We start from the raw sequence: 25,383 nt of genomic DNA, 5'->3' as shown, positions 1-25,383 counted from the left end.
GAACTAGGGGAAGGCTGAGAACTAGGAGGGAATGAGGCCGATGGACTCTGGAGATGCACTGTGGGTGATTTGTGGTGGGTGCACTACGGTGGCAATACCTGATGGGGGCATCCAAATATTACCTCAATTGAAAATAAACAGAACGATGTAAAAAAAAAAAAGAAAAACTAAATCTCAAGGCATACATGAATAAAGAGGATAAGACACAAAATAATTTGATTAACTTCATGGTCTCTCTTTTCTTTAACTGGTGGCCAGTTTGGTGTTTGAAGTTTTAATGAGTCTTTTCAAAAATATGATGTTTAGGTAAAAAAAAACCAAGCAAACTGAGTATGTTAACAGGAGTCAAAATTATTGTAAAAATCATACAGCAAATTAAGTATAATAAAAATAAAATGGAAGTAAGAAAGTAAGTAAATAAATAAATATCCTTTCATGTCTTTTCCCCAGAGAAGCAGTCTCCATTACTTGTACAGGTAATAAACTCCTCTTTTTCCGGTGAAACTTGGGTCTGGTCTACTGGTTGACACTTTTAAGTAAGTTAAGTAATGAACACTTTTAAGTAAAGAACCCCTTCTGGTATCAAAATAGTAAACATATCTAATATTTCTTGATAAACAATTTGACAACAATTTCTCTTCATTACTTTTTTTAAAATCAAATATTTACTTACTGTGTCTACTTCGAATGCGTATAAAGCATGAGTGTTTGTTGCTTTAAGTGAGAGCTTGGGTTTGATAGCAAAGTTGATATTATTTTAAAATTTAATTTGGGAGCTCGTGCTCCAAAATTAACATATAATAGTAACTATCTAAGTACATTATAAAATATGAGTATGCCCTGCAGCTCTACAGAAAGCAAAAAATGCAGAGAGCTGAATACAATGATCATGCTTCTGGGTCTTCCCTGAAACACCAATTCCTATTAGATTTTCAATTGTCCCTCTACTCATATTAAAGTTGATTTCTGTGGTGAGATACCAGCTGTTTCTGGCATTCAAGAAACTTGGGTATCCTGGGAGGCAGCATAACTGTGGGTGCAACCCTGACTTCACAGAGGCCTGGACCGATCAGGGATGGACTTACTATTGGGCGCAGTCGATGAGCTGGTATTCATTTGACCTCTCAAAGCATGCCTTCACGCCTTCATCATCCCAGAGTTTCTTTACGTGATCAAAGAATTCCTAAAATTGAAGAAGTTGCATCTTAGAAAACACTATAATCTTTTCATAAGTTCAAAATAAAAAGAAGCTGCATGCCCATGTTTTCAGGTAGCGCGTGAATTGTTTTCTTTACCCGTAGTAAAGTGCAGAGATCCTGCCTTCAGTGTGATGGGAAATGGATGTATTTGTGAACTCATCACTTACTCAACTAGTCCAACATTCCTAACATACCAGAAAGTTCCCCCAAGTGAAAACTGTAAGTAAAAAATTAATGACATTTATTAACAATAAATACAACTACCAGTATAATTTAAAGTTCTTGGTACTCAGCAATTTAACTAGTGTAATTGCTACTTCAGCAATAAAAAAACCTGTCTGTTATAATGGAGAGTTCTTTTTCTGATGCCTTGGAATTTTCTAGGTGCACCAGGATTATGAATAGACATGGTTGAACAGATGAGTTATAATTGGTCAGAAGCACTGACCAATGACATAAGAACTAACCAATGACATACGAAAAGAATCTTTAAAATTACCCATTTTGACAACAGTCATTTGTTGTTTGTTGGCATTAAAAAAATTATGAGTTAAATATGAACTGTGGTTTTAGTTCACTCAAGACCACAAGGGCACAGTGCCCAATTTCATCCATATGACAAGCAGCACCCACTGAAATCTGGAATTTCCTGGGCCTCCCTGGTGGTACAGCGAGTTGAGTGCCACGCTGTGAAGCTGTCTGCAGCCTTTGCAGCGTGGGTTTGATTCCTGGCCGGCCAGGGAGCTACCCACATGGCGCGCGGCAGCCTCTCCTGCCTCGCCCACTGTTCCCCTCAGCAGTGTCTTTGGTCCATCTACCTGTTCTGCTTCCTGCTCTGTCTCTGGTGAATTCTTTCACCCTCCCGCACCTCTGACTGTATCCCAGTTCTTGTATAAATAAAAAAAAAAAAAAAACTAAAAAAAAAAATAAAGAAATCAGGAATTTCCTTATCTCAAAATAAAAGATGACTTTATGAATTCACATTTCTAAAATTACCCCAGTAAAATTAACAGTGCTATGGAAGCAAATGACTATAAGTTCATTGCTATATATAAAGGAAGTTATGTAAATGGGAAACAGCCATTTCCACCTCTGATCTGGTTCTCAGGTTACCCCGCAACTAAGCAGCTGATGCTAGCCTTCATGATCATGTGATTGCCATGCACCCAAAGATCAAGCTAGCTTCTCTCGAGAAAAAAAAAAATTAAGGGTTGGTACATTTTCCTAGAAATTCACAATTCCCTACAATCATGGACCCACATATTGCAGGGCTTGATGTTTATATAATGGGGGGCACTCTCTGAAAAAAAAAAAAGAACAAAATTATATATACAATAATCAGTACAAAAATGTTGAAAGAGGAATAGAAAGAGGGCTCCTGAGCCTAAGGTTCATTTGGTTCTACATTCAATTCTGACTTCCCAGGACCAGGAAAAATCTTTACGTTATACCACATGTCTCTAATCAATAGCTTGTCCGTCTGTGTGTCTGTCCATCCATCCACCCACTCATCCACCCATCATCATCGTCAACAGATACAAATTGTCTCCAGTTGTCAATGAAGAAACAATCTCCTTATAAAGAGTAGGAGCTAAGCCTCTCAGTTTTTAGCTTGTCTTCCTAGATTTATGTTTCCTTCTGGAATCTCCCACCACTGCTACTATCATTCCAGTTAAGGTGTTTGTAGGTTTCCTTAAAAAAATTTCCTTCTAGAAGCTCTGAAGACTTTGCCCTTGCCTCCCACATGATGAAAGAGAAATTCTGTAGTATGCAATTATCGAGCTGGCCTGGAAGATAGTAATAACTCCCACGTCACGGTGTTTTGAGTCCAACCTTTCTTTCCTACTACAATCCTCCAGGGCAGCAGTCTCTTGAATAAAGTCTTCATTACTGTCTTTATCTGAAGCTCTGAGACAGAATTATAGAAGAGTGTTTGATGCAAGAGTTAAGATATGAGATTTCTGGAGTATGTAACAGTGACAGCAATAAAACAGGAATGTGGGCTCTGTGATTTAAAAATAGATGTTGTGGATAACACCAAAGAAACAAAAGCAAAACCTTTTCCTCTTTGTTTCAGCTTCCTTGTTGGTAAAAAAGACATAGCACAAGAACATAGCTAGCTCCCTAGGAATCTTCTGCTTTTTAAAGGATTCCAAAAACTTCTGGGAACATTCCAGGTCTCCTGCTGTTGTTGCTTCTCCCAGAGTTTACTGGAGGAAAATTTCAAACATATAAAGTAGAGAATGACTCTCCAGGCACCCATTATGCAGCTTCTACAATACGTTTATGAATACACGAACAATTTTCTTTTATTTGTATTTCATACCCTTTCCTCCTTTATTCTTTTGCAGCAAATCTCTTACACCACATTCTTTTATTTCGACATTATTTCTAAAAGATAAAGGCTTTAAAAACTCAGAGCCACAATGTCACCCTCCCAACTGAAAGTACATAAACTAATAAAGAAATGATTTTGTAAACTCATTAAATATTCAGTCAGCCAGTGCAGTTTCTTTTTTTAAAGATTTATTTATCTATGCATACAAGAGCTGGAGTGCAGGCCAGAGATACGGGGTGGGGGGGCGGGGTAAGAGGAATCACCACAAACAGAGTGGGGAACAGAACAGGCAGATTTACCAAAGTACACTGCTGAGGGGAGCAGCTGGTGAGACAGGAGAGGTCTGCTGTGCCATGTGGGTCAGCTCCCTGGCCAGGGTTCGAATCAGTGCTGCAGTGACTGTGGATAGCGTCATAGTGGTGTATCTTAACCCCTTGCACTGCCAGGGAGGCCCCAAGTGAAGTTTCTTTAGCTATAATTAATTGTCCAGTCAAACTAGAATTCTACAACATTTTCTGAAAAAAAACTGAGAATAATTTTAGCATGTCTCCATTAGCAACTATGGTGAATAATACTAAATAGAAATAACCTTGTTGTTGTATGGTTATATATATGAAAAGAAAGGATGATTCACAGTGAAATATAACCTGTTTTTGACATCTGAGAATATATAGAAACTGAAAGCATAAAAAAAATTACTAAGGGCCATTTCTTAACTCTTTTTTTGTATTATAAATAAATGAATATTTATGTTATTCCTTTTCAAAGGGATTTGAGTTTTGTTATAGAAAATAAAAATTATGCTGATATCAAACTTAAACCACTCTTAAAAATCAATTTTATAACATAATTTTGACTTTTAAATCAAAATAAAAGCAACAATTAAAAAACTTTAGATACTAACAATTGCATTTCATATTACAGTATTTTCCGTTCTGGTACTGCTGTCTATAATTTCCTTTATCTATTAAGAATACTCAAACCGAAGAGAGAGCAGAGCAACATGGCAGCGAGGAGACGCTGCGAGTAAGATCTCCCATTAAAAAAAGTTCATAGGGAGGAAAAGCGGCAGGTCCCAGTGAGAACTGGGACACAGAAGATAAACGGGTGACTCCAGCAAACTGCCCGAAGAAGAAAGTTGCCATAAAAGAGGACTAGAAGGGAGGGAAGCGCAGAACCCTGCTCCCCTCCCCCACCCACAGAGGCGGCACTCTCCGACCAGCAGAGAGGAGGAAAACAACAAACTAAAATGACCAATAAGAACAAACGACGCAGCAAGCGGGACTGTGAGTGGAAAGGAACTATTGCAGCCACCACACCCTGTGAACGGGAGCTGTGGAGAACCCTGCAGGATTCGCTGTGGAGGTGAGCTCCGGGCACCATTAAAGAGAGACCCCGCCCCCCAGGAGGAGGCCAGGACCAGCACACAGCCCCGGGCCGCCCGTTAAGCTTGCATGGAAAAGCGGCGCGCTGGAAAAGCAAACGCGGATTGGGATCGGGATCGGGATCGCGAGGAAAAGCGGTGGGCTGGAAAAGCAAACGCGGATCGGGATCGGGATAGCGCGAAAAAGCAGCGTGGTTGAAAAGCAAACGCGGATTGGGATCACCGCTTCCCAGGTCCCCGCGCCTGCGACCTAGGCTTGCAGGGAGACGCGCACGAAGACCCTCACTGAGGTGAAAGTCCCTCACTGAGTATCCAGGAACCAGGCACCCAGGCACGGGAGCGGGATGCAAAAGACGCCATTCTGTGGACACTGAACTGGGCTACAGCCCGCATCCTGGACCCGAGGGCTTTGGAACTGAGATCCGGAGCACAAAATTCGGGGCGTGGGTTCTCCACGACGGTGGGGCACAAGGCAGACACAGCACCCCAAAGCTGTTGAGGTGTACCCTACCAATCCCGCTGTTCCTGTCCCACGGGGTGAAAAAAAAACAACAAAAAAACAGCTCCCCAAGGGCTCTAGGAGAGATCTCTGGCGCCACCTAGCGACTTGAAACCAGCAGAGGCTCCTGGAGGAGCCAGTGGCCAGCTGGGAAGTTAGCCCACGCCGGGCCCCTGCCGACCAGTAGTCTGAGCCCACAGGGGGAGCGAGTACCCAAAGCCGGGGCAGACCAGGCGCGCAGAAGAGTGTGCCTGAGACTGGACACACAGGGAGTGTGTCCCGCATCGCCATTTTAGAACAGGGACATTTCTTCAGTAAAGACTGCCTGCAGAAGGCTCCCTCAGGAGCCAGTGGTGAGCCGGGGAAGTTCGCCCACACCAGAACACCTCTGGCCTGCAGTCCAAGCCCAGAGGGGGAGAGGGAACCCACCGCCGGGGCAGACCAGGAGCACAGGGGAGTGTGTCCCCACATCGGCATTTTAGAACAGGGACCTTTCTTCAGTAAAGACTGCTTGAAACTGACAGATGGCTCCCGGAGGAGCCAGAGGGGAGCAGAGAAGCTCACCCAAGATGCCGGCCAGTCCCAGCAACACAGTGTCCCAACGCATACGGCAAATTAGAAAACAGACAGTAGGGAGTAGAAGAACCACACGCAACATAGCAACTCCTCAGGAAAGAAGCACACCACAAAAAGAAAACCAGCCCCCAGATTGCAACGACAGTAACTTGGAAGAACTTCTGAGCCTTCCAGAAAGAGAATTTAAAATTGCCATGATTAAAAAAATGACAGAACTCATAAAGGAAAACAATGATAAGGGAAAAATAATCAACGATCAGAAGAATGAAATTGAGTCCCTAAAGAGGGAAGTAAAAGAAATGCAGGAGATCAAAGAATTAATGGAGGCACTACAGAACTCAGGGAAAAGCAATGAAAGCAGAATAGATGAAATGGAAGAACGAATAAGTTCTCTTGAAGACACAGAAATAAAAAGAACCAAAACAGAAAAGGAAAGAGAAGTACGAAGGAAAAAGAACGAAGAAAGACTTCGGGAACTATCGGACACCATGAGGAAAGGAAATATAAGAGTTATAGGAATACCAGAAGGAGAGGAGAGAGATGTAGGAACAGAGAAAATATTCCAGGAGATAATTGAAGAGAACTTCCCAAATGTGAAGAAGGAGCTGAAAATTGATATACAAGAAGCAAGAAGAACACCAAACTTCCATGACGAAAGGAAAAATACAGCAAGACACATAATAGTGAAGCTCCCAAGAATCCAGGACAAGGAAAAAATAATGAAGCTGACAAGAGGGAAGAAACAGATAACATTCAAAGGAAAACCAATCAGGCTGACATCAGACTTCTCTGAACACTACGGGCAAGGAGAGAGTGGAAGGACATAGTCAACAGACTCCAAGAAAACAGATGTCAACCAAGAATACTCTATCCCGCAAAGCTTTCCTTCCTCTATGAAGAAAGAATAAGGACCTTCCCAGACAAACAGAAACTATGGAACTTCATTGCCAATAAACCCCCACTCCAAAAAATACTACAAGGAATCCTAAAGCCAGAACCTCAGAGGGACGAATAACAACGAAAGAAGGCAAGGGAAAAAAAAGATATTAAAAGAATAAATAAAATCAAAGGAAAGACAAACACAATGGCAAATACAGATGCTAACATATCAATATTAACCCTAAACGTAAATGGACTAAACTCTTCAATAAAAAGACACAGAGTTGCAGCCTGGATTAAGAAACAAAACCCAACCTTTTGCTGTCTCCAGGAAACACATTTAGCTACAAAAGATAAAAATAGACTCAAAGTTAAAGGATGGAAAACAATCCTACAAGCAAATGGACCAAAAAAGAAAGCAGGAACAGCTATACTTATATCAGATAAAACAGATTTCAAAATCAATAAAATAAAAAGGGATCCCAACGGTCACTACATTATGATCAAAGGGACAATACTTCAAGAAGAAATAACACTCATTAACATATACTCACCAAATGAAGGAGCACCAAAATATATCAGACAACTGTTGTCCTCTCTGAAAACAGACATCAGAGAAAACACATACGTAGTGGGAGACTTCAACACACCACTATCAACAATGGATAGATCAACAAGACAAAAAATAAGTAAAGAAACTAAAGCTCTAAATAAGGACCTAGAGCATTTGGGCTTAACAGACATCTATAGAACACTAAACCCCCAAAAAACGGAGTACACATTTTTCTCAAGTGCACACGGATCATTCTCCAGGATCGATCACATACTGGGGCACAAGACAAACATCAACAGATACACCAAGATTGAAATCATACCAAGCATCTTTTCTGACCATGAAGGCATCAAGCTAGAAATAAACCATAAAAAGAAGGCAAGGAACTTTCCTACCTCATGGAGACTAAAAACCACACTACTGGAAGACCACTGGACTAATGAGGAGATCAAAGAGGAAATTAAAAAATTCTTTGAATTGAATGACAAGGAGGACACCAATATCCTAAATGTATGGGACGCAGCAAAAGCAGTAATAAGAGGAAAATATATAGCAATAGAAGCTCACATCAAGAAACAAGAAAGAACTCAAAGAAACAACCTAATCTCGAAGCTCAAAGATCTAGATAAAGAACAACAAAAAAACCCCAAAACCAGTAGAAGAAAAGAAATAATAAAACCAAAGCAGAAATAAATGAAATTGAAACTAAAAAAACAATCCAAAAGATTAATGAAACCAAGAGCTGGTTCTTTGAAAAAATCAATAAAATAGACAAACCCCTAGCCAGACTCACAAAGGAAAAAAGGGAGAAAGCACAAATAAACAGGATCATAAATGAAAGAGGAGAAATCACAACGGACACAGCAGAAATAAAAAGAATAATCAGTAACTACTATGAAGAGTTGTATGGAAACAAGTTCAACAATCTAGAGGAGATGGACAAATTCCTACAACTCTACAGTCACCCAATAGATAAAGAAGAAATAGAACACCTAAACAGACCAATTACAAGCAGTGAAATTGAAATGGTAATCAAAAACCTCCCCAAAAACAAAAGCCCAGGACCTGATGGATTTACAAACGAATTCTACCAAACATTCAGAGATGAATTGGTGCCTATCCTTCACAAACTCTTCCAAAAAATTGAGAAGGAAGAGACAATACCAAACACGTTCTATGAAGCCAACATTACACTAATACCAAAACCGAATAAGGACAACACAAAAAAGGAAAACTACAGGCCAATCTCCCTAATGAACACTGATGCAAAAATCCTCAACAAAATTTTAGCTATCAGAATCCAACAATGTATCCATAAGATAATTCACCACGACCAAGTAGGATTCATTCCAGGGACACAAGGATGGTTTAACATCCGGAAATCAATCAACGTTATCCAACACATCAACAAAAAGAAATATAAAAACCATATGATAATATCAATAGATGCTGAGAAAGCTTTCGACAAAGTGCAACACCCATTCATGATAAAAGCCCTTGAAATTCTTGGGATACAAGGAACATACCTCAACATCATAAAGGCCATATATGACAAGCCAACAGCCAGTATCATTCTCAATGGTGAAAAGCTGAAAGCAATTCCATTAAGATCTGGAACAAGACAAGGATGCCCACTCTTACCAGTGCTTTTCAATATAATACTGGAAGTCCTAGCCAGAGCAATAAGACAAGAGAAAGACATCCAAGGAATCCAAATAGGAAAAGAAGAAGTCAAACTATCACTATTTGCAGATGATATGATAATATACATAGAGAACCCCAAAAACTCCACAGAAAAACTAATTCAACTCATCAATCAGTTCAGTAAAGTGGCAGGATACAAAATCAACACACAAAAGTCAGTAGCCTTCCTATACACAAACAATAAATCTGAAGAAGAAGAAATCAAAAAAACCATCCCTTTTATTATTGAAACAAAAAAATCAAATATTTGGGAATAAATCTAACAAAAGAGGTAAAGGACCTAAACAAAGAAAACTATAAAACACTGTTAAAAGAAATAGAAGAAGACACAAAGAAATGGAAAGACATCCCCTGCTCATGGATTGGAAGAATAAACATTATTAAAATGGCCATCCTACCAAAAGCAATATACAGATTCAATGCTATTCCAATCAAAATTTCAATGTCATTCTTCAAAGAAATAGAACAATTATTGATGAAATTCATATGGAATCACAAAAAACCCCGAATTGCCAAAGCTCTCCTGAAAAAGAAAAAAGGGAATGGAGGCATCACACCCCCAGACTTCAAACTATACTACAAAGCCATAATCATCAAAACTGCATGGTATTGGAACAAGAACAGACATACAGACCAATGGAATCGAATAGAAAATCCAGAAATAAACCCACAGATTTATGGTCAACTAATCTTTGACAAAGGAGCAAAGACTATGCATTGGAGCAAAGAAAGTTTGTTCAATAAATGGTGGTGGGAAAACTGGGTTGCTACATGCCAAAGAATGAAGCTTGACCACTACCTCACACCATACACAAAAATCAACTCAAAATAGATTAAAGAACTAGACATAAGACCTGAAACCATAAAATATATAGAAGGAAATATAGGCGAAACACTACGTGATATGCACATCAAAGACATCTTTACAGACACATCACCCAAAGCAGTGATAGTGAAGGCAAAGATAAACAGCTGGGACTACATCAAATTAAAGAGCTTCTAAGCTGCACAGCAAAAGAGACAATAACAAAAACAAAGAGAAACCCCACTGACTGGGAGAACATTTTTGTACCCAACACTAATGATAAAGGACTGATCACAAAAATCTGCAAAGAGCTGATGAGACTCAACAACAACAAAGAAAATAACCCAGTCAAAAAATGGGCAGAAGAACTAAAAAGAAACTTCTCTGAAGAGGAAATGCAAATGGCCAACAGGCATATGAAAAAATGTTCAACATCACTTGTAATCAGGGAAATGCAAATCAAAACTACCATGAGATACCATCTTACACCAGTGAGAATGGCACATATTAAAAAAAACTAGCAACAACAAATGTTGGCGAGGTTGTGGAGAAAAAGGAACTCTCCTGCACTGTTGGTGGGAGTGCAAACTGGTCCAACCACTATGGAGAGCTGTGTGGAGATTTCTTGACCTACTAAACATAGAGCTTCCATATGATCCAGCAATTCCACTCCTAGGTATTTACCCAAAGGACACAGAAACATCAATTCCAAAGAGCACCTGCACACCTATGTTTATAGCAGCTTGTTTACAATAGCTAAGCTTTGGAAACAGCCCAAATGCCCAAAAATAGATGACTGGATCAAGAAGATGTGGTACATATATACCATGGAATATTACTCAGCATTCAAAAAAGATAAACACATGCAATTTGCAGCAACATGGATGGCACTGGAAGGGATCATGCTCAGTGAAATAAGCCAAAAAGAAAAAGAAAAATACCAGATGGTCTCACTCATAGCAGGAATCTAGAAAACTTAAATAAGGGACCAGGAAAATGAATAACTATAAGAAAGTGAAAATCAAAATCAACAAAAAACTATGAACCAGAGACACTTTTTGGGGGGTGGGGGCGGGAGGGGAGGGATTGGGGTCAGAATGGGGGGTTGCAATTGTATGGGGAATATAAAAATAAAATTTATTATAAAAAAATAAAGAATACTCAAACCTAATTTACAATTCTCAGATGAGTAGCAATTTTTCTTTGCTTTTAAATTTTCCATACTGCTCTAAAATGGAAATAAATGCATGACAATAAGAAACACTAAAATAAATATTCTTGCATGATTTCTCTGCTAAGTTAATATAATAACCTTCTGGTTATACTGACACTAGAGAAGCATCTTTTTGAAATAAGAATGAAAAGCCTGTTTCCTAAAATGAATATTGTCCAGCAATTTGGAGTCAAGGCATGTGCTACACACTCAGATCTCAAACAGGATTTGCTTACCCATGAACTGCTCTTCCAAAGAGCAAGTGTCATTGGGTTGAGTGTGAAAATGTTACTCCTCTTGCCACTGCACAAAATTTTGGCTAGGGTGACTTATGGAAAGTATTTCTAATTTTAGTGTCAGGAACACTTGCTTCTCTCAAGCAACTGTTTTTAAAATTTTATTATTAATTTTAATCTGTAACTTTTCTATTGCTTTTGTTTATGTCACTGAGTTGCCGACATGCACCCTAGAAACCACATTTAAAGGGCAGTCCTCACTGTGTGCAGGGCTTCACCTTCCACTGTGGGAACTAACTTCATTTTCGGTTCCATATGCCTTACTCTCCTGTTCTGAGTTTCATTTTCCTATATTTTCAGTTATTTTATTCATTTGCATTATAACTGTGTGAGCAGCACTAAGTCCTTTCTGGGTTTTTTTTTTTTTAATTTTTATTTTTTTTACTAAGTCCTTTCTGGAACAAGTTGAGTGTATAACAGAATTTTTTTAAAAAGAATAATTTATTTATGCATACAAGAACTGGGGTACAGGCCAGAGGTGTGTGTATGGGGAGTGAGAGGATTCACCTGAGAAGGAGTGGGGAGCAGAACAGGCAGATCTACTGAAATACACTGCTGAGGGGAGCAGCAGGCGAGACAGGAGAGGTCTGCTGTGCTACGTGGGTAGATGGGGGTGGAAATCATGCTGCAGAGGCTGCGGACAGCTTCACAGCGCTGTGCTTAAGCTCTTTCGCCACCAGGGAGGCCCTATAATGCAATTTTTTTATGGGAACATAGCAAATGATGTCTAATGGACTTAGAAACAGGCAATTTCAGGTTAGTAGCTCTTTAAATGGAATCTTCTAAAGCTCAAATTTTGATCTGATTCATTTACAATACACCTACTCAATTTTATCCATTGGTTAACAAAATGGTCTAATGAGTTCTGTCATTTCTTTTTTCAGCTATCTGCTGGATATCAAGTTAAAAAATCTGTATGGGATGCATCATATCTGGAAACACTATGATTTTGTTATTTATATCTCTATACATCCTCAAGTCTAATTCAATACAGTATATATACAATTCTATATAGGAACAGCATTCAAAAACAATGCAAAAAAAGTCAAGCAAACTAATTAATGATAATTGGCACTTCCCAGAATCAGCTTTCTTAGTATGAACAATGATGCCATGGAATACAATCTCAACAGGTAAGCAAATGAAAAAATAGGTTGCACCTAGCAATTCCTGAGTGTCTAGTAGGTTCTAGGTAATATTCTAAGTCTTATATACGAGGTTCTCATTTGAGTCCCAAACTACCCTGCCACGTAGGTGATTCAATTACCATTTTATAGATGACAAAAAGAAAACAATTAAGGATACTTTATATTTTCTTAAGCTTCCTTGACCAAGAAGTGGTCAATTGTACTGAAAATCTTCCACTCTCTGGTCTGCAGTAATTCTTTGTGTGCACACTAGTGAAGACAAATGCAAATTGACAACACAAGCTGTTTTTTCCCTTTAGAACAGCCTATTTTAAGTATTCTTACTATTATTTTTAATAGCATTCTGAGATATATTTTCTATACAACTCCCTCCCACTTATATAGTCATGTAACCACCAACACAGTCACGTTTTAGGACACCCTTCTTTGGCGTCAAGCGTACCCTGGTCTCAGACAACTGTTTATCTACTTCTGCCTCTATAGTTTTGCCTTTTCCAGAAATTTCATATAAATGAAGCCATGAAGTCTTTTGTGTCTGGCTTCTCTCACTTAGCATGGCATTTCTGATATTTATCCATTTTTCTATGTTTGATTATAGTTTGTTCTTTTTAAAAGAATTGCTGAATTCTATTTCACTGTACGGCTATACCACATTTTGTTTATTCACCAATTCACAGACATTTATATCCAGTTTTTGTCTATAAAATAGCTGGCTAGGAATATCTGAGTACTAGTCTTTACACACACTTTGGTTTTCATTTCTCTTAGGCTGACACTCAGGAGTGCAATTGCTAGGTGATATAATAAGTGAATGTTTAACTTTGAAAAAAACTGCTAAATTGTTTTCCAAATTGCTTTCTATCATAGAGAGCAATTTCCCCATATCCTCAATTACTTATTTTAATTATTTTACTTATGGGGTAGTGGCATGTAATCGTGATTTTAGTTTGCATTTCCCCACTGACTAATGATGTTGGACATCTTTTAATGTGATTTTTGGCTACTTCCATATCTTCCTTTTGAAGTGTCTGTTCAAATATTTTTTCCATTTGAGAAACTGGGTTGTATATACTATTTTTATTTTTAAATAAGAGTTAAGAGGTTAAGAACAATTTGGATTCAAAATTCTTTGTCAGCTACAGGTTTTGAAAATATTGTCTCTCAAAATGTTGCTTAAATTTCTTATGTATCTGTCATTTAGGAAAGTTTTTCATTTTGTTTTTATTTTTCTTTATTTTTCATTTCTCATTTTAATGATGTCAAATTCATCATTTTTCCCCTTGTAGCTTTCAGTGTACAGGTTTTTTTTTCCTTTATGTCATTTGTTAAAATTTTTCCTTAGTAATTTTTTGATGTTATTTTGAATGTGCACATTTCTTAAATTACACTTTTGGAGTTTTTCATTGATAGTACATAGAAATACAATTGATTTCTGTCATTGCAACCTTGTTGATTTGAATTATTAGTATTACAGTAATAGTAGTCAATTAATTCCTGAGTAGCTGTGTAAAGAAGTAGTTACCTATAGAATCACTAATCATCAGGGCAATGAAATGCAAAACCACAATGAGATACCACCTCACACCTGTGAGAATGACCCATATTAAAAACAACTGGAAACAACAAATGCTGGAGAGGATGGACAGATAAAGGAACCCTCTTACACTGCTGGTGGGAATGTAAACTGGCCCAGTCACTATGGAAAGCTGTTTGGAGGTTCCTCAGAACACTAAAATGGATGTTTCATATGATCCAGTGACTCCACTCCCAGGAATCTACCCAAGGAACACGAAAAACACTAATCTGATGGAAACCTGCCTTTCCATGTTTTTTGCAGCACTATTTACAACAGTTAAGATATGGAAACAACCCTAATGCCCCCACACAGACAAATGGATCAAAAAGATGTGGTCTATATATACAGTGGAGTACTACTTGTGATCACAAAAGATGAACTCAACCATTTATTGCAACATAAAGGGATTATGCTAAGCAAATTAAGTCATAAGGAAAAAATAAATATTGGATGGTTTCACTTATATATGGACTATAGGGAAATCGAACAAAGGGTCAGAAAAAACACAAAACTTGCAAGCTGACCATCTATCTGTGGAATACAGCAGGGAATGGGATGGGAGAGGGGCCAAAACGGGAGGGATGAGCACAAGGGACTGTGGTGATGGGTCACGGCTGCTATGGTGGTAGAGAACTTTGGGGACTACACCTGAGGGAAGAAGTCAAGTATTGTACAAAAATGAACAATGATGTAAGAAAATAAATTAGCTTAAAAACAAACAAGAAGCAGCCACCTATGGAGTGCTGTCCTCCTTTCCCTCCCTAAAGCCTGATCCATGGGGCCTGAGGAAGAATCAAAATTTCCAGTGGTTCCAGCATACAGGGGACTGATCCAGGAGACCTCACTGCCCACTGAGGCCAGGGTGCATGAGTTTTGCTGCTCTTACACTTGTTTATTTTTAAAGAAAAAGTTTTTGAAAATACACTAAGATTTACCTAGGGGTTCTCTTTTATTCTCAAGTTATAATTTAACAAAACAATGGTTATAAATATACATATTTAGTATTCAGACCCCTGACCCATAATAGATAATTAAATAAATCTATCCTCTCGTGATGGGAACATATAATTTTCCTCAAGTATTTTTTCCACAAAATTAGTTTTTTTGCTTTTGATTTTGCCCTTCACAATCCTCCCGCTCTTATACCTAAGGTTCTGTGAAATCCTGATACTTTGCGAAAATTGTGCACTTGGAGCATACCAAGGAGACTCACAAGAGAAACTTATTTGTGTGGGAACAGAAATAAAGTAATTAGGTATTTTCATTAGGGATAAGAGACTCAAAGAATCACGACTTTAGTCTTTGCTTCTAGACAAGGTTCTATCAAGTGATCTGACAAAAATTCATGGAACATCAAGCTTGATTATGTAACACTTGAAGGTATTATTCTTGGTTTTCTTAGTCACTCTGCACCTTTCTGTTTTGTGTTCAGAGAGGCAATATGGAGGAAGAAGGTTGTCTTTTTTGGAACAAGGTTAGATTTAAAGTAAATGTCTGTGAAAGTGGGTTAGCTATGTTCTTACTGACAGTGACAGTAGAATTAGATATATGTATCTTTGAGAACATATTAGTGTGGAATATAGTAAAAGGTGCCTAATGAGGAATCATTAGCATATTTATGCTTTGAACTTGGATTTTGGTATTGGAGTGGCTGGGTTCAAATCACAGCAGAGGGAGCTGTCCTTCATTCCGACTACTGAGATTCAGCTTATCCCCTGCTCCACATAATAATTCTCCTGGGCAGGGCATGCTAGTGCTTCAGAACATAGAACAGGTGGAAGCAAGGAGGTGAGGAGGGAGGTGGTGCAGAGTGGGGGCAGGGAGGAGACCATGTAAAAGGTGGTGGGAGAAACATCACAAAAGGCAGCATGGGGTTCTGTCGGGGGTGGTAGGCAGACGATGGACAGTCAAGATTGTGGGTACGTGAAAAACAGCAGCGTGAAGCACTGGTGTGAGGTGAAGGTTCCTGAGAGCCCTCCGGCTTTGGATCTGAGATGGCGTCGGGAACACAGCACCGTCGTTTTGGTAAAATGTGGCAAGACCTGTCAGCCTTCAACATGCTGAGAGAGAAGCATATGTGGTAAGGAAACAGAAGCAGTGTGTAGGCTTGAGAATCCAATCCCAGAAACATCTACCTCGTACCCACCAGCATAAAGCATCACACCAGAGGCCGGGAGTAGGTGGAGGCACATGGTTTCTGAACAGGAAGGGCTGAGCTTGCCCCTCAGTACCAGGCGGGTCACTGGTGGCAATTCAAAGACCGACCACAAGGACAGGAGATGGAGGGGTACTGCTGTCAGCGCTGAATGGTGACACTATGTTTCTAATTCCTGCACTTTCCATGGGATTTCAGGACTTTCCAGAAAGGACCCCAAGCTAATGTGACTTGTCCAGACTTAGGTACTTAACAGCTAGAGACAGGATAAAGTTGGCTGAATAGAACTGTAGGAGATTACTAGAAAAAGGGGTTTAGAATACTTACATAAGAATATGCACTACAACTTGGAAATGTGCATTAAGGGTCATGTGCTATAAACCCAGACTGAAAATACTCTGCACAGGACACCAGTGACCACCACCAAGACTGAAGCTCACCCTGCACAGCAGCTGGGCAGAGGGAGGGTGTGGAAAAGGAGGAAATGAAGCCAGGAACAATGAAGTGGGGGTGCAGCTCCCCCAAGTTCTGGAACACTCTGATTTTGAGTTTCTTATTTTCCCTTTCTTTCTACTTTATATGTAACAGTTTTATTAAGATCTATTTCGTATGCCAGTTAATTTGCTCATTTGAACTATATGATTCAATGGATAGTAGTATATGTACAGAGTTGTGCAACCATACCCATAGTCACTTTTAGAACATTTTCATCACCTTCAAAGGACACTCCATGTCCATCAGCAGCCACTCATCACTCTCCCTCCTTAACCCCCGGCACCCACTAACCTACTTTCTGCCTTCATGGGTTTAGACATTTCATATAAGTGAAATATTACATGTGGTCTTTCAGGTCTAGTTTCTTTTACTTAGCATGTTTTTCAGGTTTAGTTATGGTGTATCATGTGTCAGCTTCACTCTTTCTATTGCTGAAGAATATTCCACTGAATAGATCTAGGTCATTAATTACTCATCATTCAATGGACATTTGACTTGCTTATGCTTTTGCTATTACGAAGGATGCTGCTGTGAACATTCACGTGTGAGTATTTGTGTGGATATATGTTTTCCAGTAACTTGCATGTGAACCTAAGGAGTGGACCTCCTTTCTTTTTTTTTTTTTAAAAGAGTTATTTATTTATGCATACAAGAGCTAGGGTATATGCCAGAGATGCGGGGGTGGTGGTGAGAGGACCCACCAGAGACAGAGTGGGGAACAGAACAGGCAGATTGACCAAAGTACATGCTGAGGGGAGCAGCGTGTGAGACAGGAGAGGTCTGTTGCACCATGTGGGTAGCTCCCTGGCTGGGGATCGAAATCGTGCTGCAGTGGTTGCAGATAGCTTCATAGGTTGCATCTTAACCCCTTGTGCCACTAGGGAGGGCCCTCCTTTCTTTTTCAAGAGAAACATCTACAACTGTTTTACAGGAATTACTAGTTGGAATTTCTGATTCAACATGCCTCATTTATCTCAACATTTAATAACTTTATTGAACTTATTAATCCTCATGGAGGCAGATACTGTACTAGCTATTACAAGAAGGCAAATCTCATTTACTTTTGAATGTATTTTGGAATTAAGTCTGAACATACCTGACATTTAAGGAACTCTTGAAAATTGCAAACAAGTAAGAAAGACTTAAAGATGGCCTGGGGGGCCGTGTTCCTCCTCTCCTGTTCAAGAAACAATCATTTCCTGAGCTCACTTTGGACCACTCTGTGCTGGAAACAGGAGAAAACAGCATAAAAGCATAAGTGGTTCTCTTCCTTTGGAACTTAGCATGACTAAGTGAGGATTTAAAAAGAGAGGTAACCAGGATGGGGGACCAGGTTATGTTCAGCAACTTCTACTCAGCCTAAGCAAGGCATGTCATTCACTGATGCACTCAGCAACTACTATCAAGGGCCTAAATGGGTAAGATTTTGAGGGAACCATAAGTGCAAATTAAGTTAAAAAAAAATGAGGCAGGTCAGGCCATGAAGTGTGGAATTTCATTTGTGGGTCATGACTGAGGTCTGACATCCAGGCTGTTGCATTCAATGATCAGTTCTCAGTCCTCACCTTCCCTGGCCTATCAGGAGCCTCTAACACAGCTGACCACTGTTTTCCTGAATCACTGTACTGCTCCTAAGACATCATTTTCTCCTACTTTTCCTTCTAAGCCATGGTCACTCTTGCATGGTGTTTTGCCAGATCCTTTGCTTTTGCTTCCTAACACTGGATGGCCTCATGATGCAGTCTTGGATCTGTTTCTCCGTGTAAGCTCATTTCCTCATGACCTCCATTTTGCAGCTTAAATACATGAGTACACTAATGAATCTCAAATGCACATCTCCAGTCCAGACTTCTCTGAATTCTGGACTTGCATTTACAATGAATTGCCAGACATTAGCGCTTGAATTTTAATAGGTAACTGCAACTCAGGAAGTCTGAAACAGGGATCTTAATTTTCCCCCTTAAATTCACTCTCAGAGAAGTATTCCCTAGTTGAAGGCAACACGACCACTCAGTTGCTCATGCCAACTCAGTTGCTCATGCCACTCAGTTGCTCATGACCAGGGAGTCATCCTTGACCTTCCCCTTCTTTCATACCCAACAGACGATCCATAAGGAAATTCTCTTGCCTGTACTTTCATAACATACTGATAGAATTTAAAATCCTCTATCAGTGGAATGTGAAAGAGCTAGATCAGCGCTGTAGCCTCCATGAAGTAAATTTGTCAATGCGGTAGACATTTTTCTATCACAGTGTCATGTCATCCTTTAATTGCTAGGGAAACAGGCCCTGTCACCAATTCTTTTTTCTTGCACTCTACTGAGAAGTTCCTAATTGAAGACACCATCCCCAACTTTCAGATAATGTCACAGACTCCCAACTGGTCACCATTTCCACCTTTCCTTATCACAATCTATTCAACTCAGTACCAGTGATTCTTTGAAAATGTAAGTCAGATCATGTTACAATTGGGCTAAAAACAACTCCACAGCTAACAAGCCAAGTGTTTATCAATGGGTAAACAGCCTGGAGGTCATACCTCAGTCATGACCCACAAAATGTGGTCCATACATACAATGGAAAATTATCTAGCCCTAAATAGGAGGGTAACTCTGACATGTGCTACAAAACATAGGTGAACCTTTAAGACATTATGCTAAGTGAAGTAAGCTGGCCCAAGAGGGACAAACACTGCATGATCCCACTTATATGAGAGACCTAGGGTGTTCAAGTTCACAGAGAAGAAAGTAGGAAAAATGTTGCTAGAGGCTTCGTGGAGGGAGAATGGGCAGTTACTGTTGATGTAAAAATGGTAAATTTTATGTTTTACCACAATAAAAATATTTTATTAAGAAAACTAAACAAAACAAACAACCCAATGGCTTCCATTTGGGGGTAAAACCAAAGTTCCCACATTATCTTAGTACCCACTCTGCCACCTCTCGGAGCCTCCCTCCTCTTTGCTTGGCTGCCTCTCCAGGCGAGTGGGCCTGCGTGCTCCTGGGACAGACCAAGACCACCCTGGACACTGTTCATACTCTCCTCTCTGAGCACTCCACAGGTCTCTGCTCTAATGCATATAAAATAGTAAAATGAGTGCCACCTTGCAGAGTCTCTCTTCATTTTTCTTTACTTCTCTCCCCAGGCATCCAGATGTGGTATGCTGACTTATTGGCGGTTGTGATCCATTTGCCCTACTATGAAGTAAGTTCCATGAGGAGCTTAGTCTTGTCTGTGGCTTTATTCACAGCCTCTAGAGACTTATACCCAGCAGGTAAATGCTCAACAACTGTTTTTGGACTCTATGAATGGATTGGAACTCATTGGGGGTTCTGACAAGCATCCTCGGTCTCTGCTCTAGGAATATGACTCCAGGATGATGCGGATGTGGATTAGGGCAGTAAGTCACTGGCCGCAGCCTGACCAGTATGAAGAACACTATGATGATGTGTTTTGGAAGAGAAGACAAGTGTGATTTCAGTAACTTGGGTTATTAGTGGGAAAATCAGAGAGATGCCTGGGAGAAGTTACAGGAAAGTATTGGAATGCAGTCCAGGGTCAAAGCTTGAGACTGGAAGCTGCTGACTGAAGTTATAATGCTGAGTGAACTTGCTCAAGAGGGGAGGTACTGAGAAAGGTGGAAAAGAAAGACAAGTCTTAGAGAAAACTTGGATTTAGAGTGCCAGAGAGCTGGAAAGAAAAAGGAAGAATCAGGAGAAGAAAAGAGAATATACAGTGAAATGACAATCAAGAGCTACATGTGAGGGCCTGAGGAACAGTGGAGATAGAGTTCAACCATTTTAAGAGGAAAAAGCTAAAAACTACAAATAACAAAGAGTTTAGGTAACTTCCTTCAACTTAGTTCAGTTATTCCAATAATAATGTAAAGCAACTTCAAGGGGTAATCCATGAAGTAAGAAACCCCATAAACAGGATGGTTTAGTTCTCACTATCTCAGTAGTCTGCAAACAATAAAATTGGTAGGCAGTAATAGGATTTTAGGGGCAAGTCTATAAGATGCATGCTCTTTACAATTTTTTTACTAACTTAACTCTAAATGTCAAGAGAATGACTTTTTTTTTGGCAAGTGATCTACCACAAGGAAACAAGTTCAGGTATCTAAAAGATCCCCGGTGGCGCAGCGGTTGAGCGCTGGTTGCGAAGCTGCCCGCAGCCTCTGCAGCGCTGGTTCAATTCCCAGCTGCTCCCCGGCAACCGGAGGAGGGTCCCACATGGCGCGCAGACCTCTCCTGCCGCCCGCTGCTCCCCTCAGCAGTATACTTCGTCATCCTGCCTGCTCTGTTCCCCGCTCTGGCTCTGGTGAATTCTCTCACCCTCCCGCGCTTCTGACTGTAACCAGTGCTTGTATAAATAAATAATAAATCTTTTTAAAAAAAATAGAAGATTACAGGAAGAAGAAATGTTTTTGTACTGTTTATCTGAAATCCATTATTTCTTCTGATCACAAGAAAAATGTTCCTAAACTTTCAGGAAAGAGGTGACAAAGTTCATACTTGAAAAGCTTTGAAAAAATAAAGATTCCCTGTGATAGTTACGTATGCACTGACTACTGCTCTGGTTGTTGAAAAGGACCTACCTGGGATCAATTATCTGAGCAACGGCTCGGGTCCTTACTCTCTCATCATGGAACACTTCCTCACTTACTTAAAGACACTGAAGAGCAGTTCCAGTTTCTTTCCTCAGATGTCTAGTGGAAGTCTCAAACATAACATGCTGAGATTTGAACTCCTAATCCCCTCAAACCTGCTCTTCCTGCTGTGCTTATAGTCTTAGTCCTTAGGTCTCTCCTAAACCACCATTCTCTATGAGACCCTCTTTCATCTTTAGGACTGAAATCCCCCGTCACCCCCATGTTGCTTAGCTTAGCCTAATTGTTCTTGTCTCCATAGTGCTCAGTACTTTCTAAAATACTGTTCTTTTTATATTTTTTTATTTTTTAAAGCTCAGAGCTAGCATTTATTTAGCATTTACTGAGTTGGTCAGTTTTGTGAGCTCATGTAAGTCATTTCTTTTTTTTTTTTTTAGATTTATTTATTTATTTATACAAGCACTGGGTACAGTCAGAAGCGCGGGAGGGTGAGAGAATTCACCAGAGCCAGAGCGGGGAACAGAACAGGCAGACTGATGAAATACACTGCTGAGGGGAGCAGCGGGTGGCAGGAGAGGTCTGCGAGCCCTGTGGGACCCTCGTCAGTGGCTGGGGATCGAACTGGCACTGCAGAGCTTCGCAGCCCAGCGCTCAACCACTGCGCCACGGGGAAGAACCATTAACGTCTTAATTTTTATGATAAGGAAAGACATCACATTTCATTTTACACACACACACACATCTGTTTTTATTTTTTATATTAACATGAATGAAGTTGTTCTAAATAAATGGGTAAACCATTTCCAGCTAACAGTGCAAATCAAAAGGGATAAAAGATTTAAAATGCAGTTGAATTAGAGGCAAACAGTTCTTTTTTTTATAAATAAGTATAGGAAATAGTATAAGATAAAAATAATGTAAAATTTTATCTTATTAAATTTCTTTATCTAAGTAACATTGCACTATAATACTATATAAGTTTTAAGTGTACATAACTGAAAAATCTGTGTATAAACCACATTAAGTTCACCACTAAAAGTCCAATTCTATGCTTTACCATACAAAGTCCTGTCTTTACCCATCCCATATCTCCTTCCCTCTGGTGTCCGTTATAGTCCAAGAGTTTACCTAAAATACTCTTTAATTAATTAATTAATTAATTACCAGCTGGACTCTAAGCCCCATGAGGACAAGGATCTTCCTGTTTTGTTCCTTGACTTTTATCAAGACCTTGACGCATACAGAGAGCTCAAGAAGTATTTGTCTCATGAGCAATTAGATGAATAAACTTTTCCAGGGACTTTTCTTTTTCACTCTGTCTTTTGCCTACTTTATTGTCTCCATACCAAAAGTTTATGCTAATGAAGGAGCTGAAAATACATATAAATGAACTGCTAGCAATTTTGAATGGATGGAACCTGGTTAGTGTCTGTAAGTGGCTTTTACATGTTGATGTTTAAAGACATGTTTGTCCCAATTTTACTCCATGAATCATTTAAAAAGTGACTTTTCTGGGGTCCAAGTACATCATTATGTTCAGAAAGTCACATATAATTCCTGTGATAGATATGCATTGACCAGGACATGTAAAAGCGCCTCCTTTTGTATGACAGACAAGAGCTGAAGACAAACACCTTCTACACAAGAGCCTGTCCTCAGCACAAGCCTCGTGGCCAGGCTGTGCTATGACTGTCTCTGTTATTGCTGCAGCTCACTGGGCGCCCTGAGGGTTTGGACCCGAGGTCATGTCATCTGGCAGGGAACAGCTTCTGCCTGACTTGTGGACTCAGGGACACACTCCTTAGGTAGCAACCTCTTTCCTTCTGTTGGTTGTGTCAGGATTTATGTTCCTCTGTCTCCCACCAAATGCTCTTTCCACATGGCAATAAGTTGCTCCTGCATTTACACAGTCCACGAGTACCCAGCAGGAACCCTGTTAACCTTCGTGAAATTCCTAATTATGAGCAGGGGTGTTTAAGGATAATAAACAACACATAGCCTCAATTACTCCCTAAATTTGCACTTCCACACATTTGGTCATATTATTCCACTGGCTCTTAACTAATCAGCCCCACTGCAGGGGTTGGTTGGACACCTGCTGTCCACTCACCCATCTACCAAGCGTCCATTGATCATATTTATATTTATGTTTGAAATAAATATATGTAGCTGTTGTCATTGTTGTTCAGGCTGTTGATCCAGAGGGGAAAATCAGAACAGGGGATATGAAATTCAATTTAATAAATAAGCCAGACAATGATAATGATAATTAAGACCATTTAGTTTCATGGATTGTAAAGAGTAGAGAAGTATATGGAAGGGCCTCCCCTGGTGGCGCAGCGGTTGAGCCCTGGGCCGCGAGGCTGCCCGCAGCCTCTGTAGCGCCGGTTCATTCCCCGGCCGCCTGCGAGGGTCCCACCAAAGAAAAAAAAAAAAGAAGTATATGGAAAATGCTTAAAGAAAGGACAGAGAGGGAAAGAGACACAGGCAGGGGAGACAAAGACAGTGTTGAATGAATAGGAAGGGAAGGCAGGACAAGGAGGGAAACAATGCAAAGATGGGCACACGACAAGCCCACACAGCCTGGCAAGAGGAAACAGTGGGCATTTCACACATTTTCAGACATCATTGCTAATGCTTTAAAACTAATGCTTTAAAACAAGTGCTTAAAAAAAAAAAAACTATCTGCAAAAGGAGTAGTAGCTGTGGGTGGGTCAGCAGATAACAAGCTGAAGATAAGAGCCTGCAGGGGCTGGATCATTGTGCTAGTATGTAAAGCCATGAGACACTCTCACTACAGAAATAAGAGAAAGTTTATGTTTAAGCAAAGCAATTAAAAGATGTCACCAGACATTTGAAAATGATGCTGTACAGCAACAATCACAGCAACGCACTCACCATGCCTGGGTTAGAGGGATCCAGACATCTCTTCCAAAGCACCACCTCAGGTGTAGCTCACCTGTGTGCCTGGGGAAACACGTGTGGGACCTTGGGGCTCATTAGTCTCAGGTATAATTTCTAAAGATGTTGTTAGAGGGTTTATTTGTTTAAAATATGTTAATCTACTCAAGTGCTTTTACCTTGCGGAGCAGCTTCCATATTTGTTTCAAGCCATTCCATTTTATAATATAAACACTGCTGAATATGAGAAAAAATCTCTCTCTAGCCCCTGATGACATTTAATATCTATCAGAATTATATTCAAAACATGATAAAGGTCAGCCAACATATGTATATTGTACATACAAACAGAGCTCATCTACCTTCGAGGAACTGAGAGTTTCTGCCCATTATTATTGTAAAGATAAAACTAGAAAAACATTTCACACAAATTTGAGAGGCATAGAGAATGAGGAAAATTCTCGAGATAGGGAAGGCCCCATTGAGTCCAATCCATCTTATTCTGTTTGGCCACTCGGAAGCTGGACTTCCACCTAGTTTGTTCAGTGAGGAGGCTGAAGGACTCCTGTGATATCTGCTGTAACTGCAAAAGTCTCTCCACTTTCTCTCAGGGAAGGCAGTGCAACCCCAAGGACAGAAGCATCGCAAGTGAGTTTTACATGCTGAAAACCTTAACTTATTCATTATATCTCTGTTATAGAAAAGAATTACTGGAATGTGTTAACTTCCTCTTCTCTCTCTCCAACACTATGTAGTGATATTAGTTCCTGGCTAGTCCCAAAACACTTGAGACTTCTGTGTTCTGCCTTTCTCCATATGGATGTCTTTGCCAAAATGTAAATTAGATTCTGACAAATTCATTGTTTCTTTGATAAAAAAGGAGTACTAGATAATCAAGTAATCATTTTTATTCTGACAAGAAGAGTTGAAATTAGGTCAGTTCCAAAAAGCAATATAATAACATAAATAAAAATCCTTAAAGATGTTGTTTTCTCTTTAACTCTTAACTAGGAATTTATCCATTAGGAATTTATCCTGAAAGGAAAAAAGACT

At 39.8% G+C, this 25,383-nt stretch overlaps 1 protein-coding gene across 2 annotated transcripts in view; it reads right to left on the bottom strand.

The window, feature by feature from the left end:
• GNAL (G protein subunit alpha L) overlaps window positions 1-25,383 on the bottom strand; it is a 189,053-nt gene that overhangs the window by 43,674 nt on the left and 119,996 nt on the right. For both annotated transcript variants that reach the window (XM_037508852.2, XM_037508853.2), the window contains exon 5: window positions 1,086-1,183. In XM_037508852.2, the coding sequence (XP_037364749.1) occupies window positions 1,086-1,183 (98 nt within the window). The remainder of the gene's footprint in view (window positions 1-1,085; window positions 1,184-25,383) is intronic.

This window comes from Talpa occidentalis, unplaced genomic scaffold, assembly GCF_014898055.3.
Source record: "Talpa occidentalis isolate TD23 unplaced genomic scaffold, MPIMG_talOcc4v2.1 talOcc4.13, whole genome shotgun sequence".
NCBI lineage: Eukaryota > Metazoa > Chordata > Mammalia > Eulipotyphla > Talpidae > Talpa > Talpa occidentalis.
This window is presented reverse-complemented; position numbering and strand designations above follow the sequence as displayed.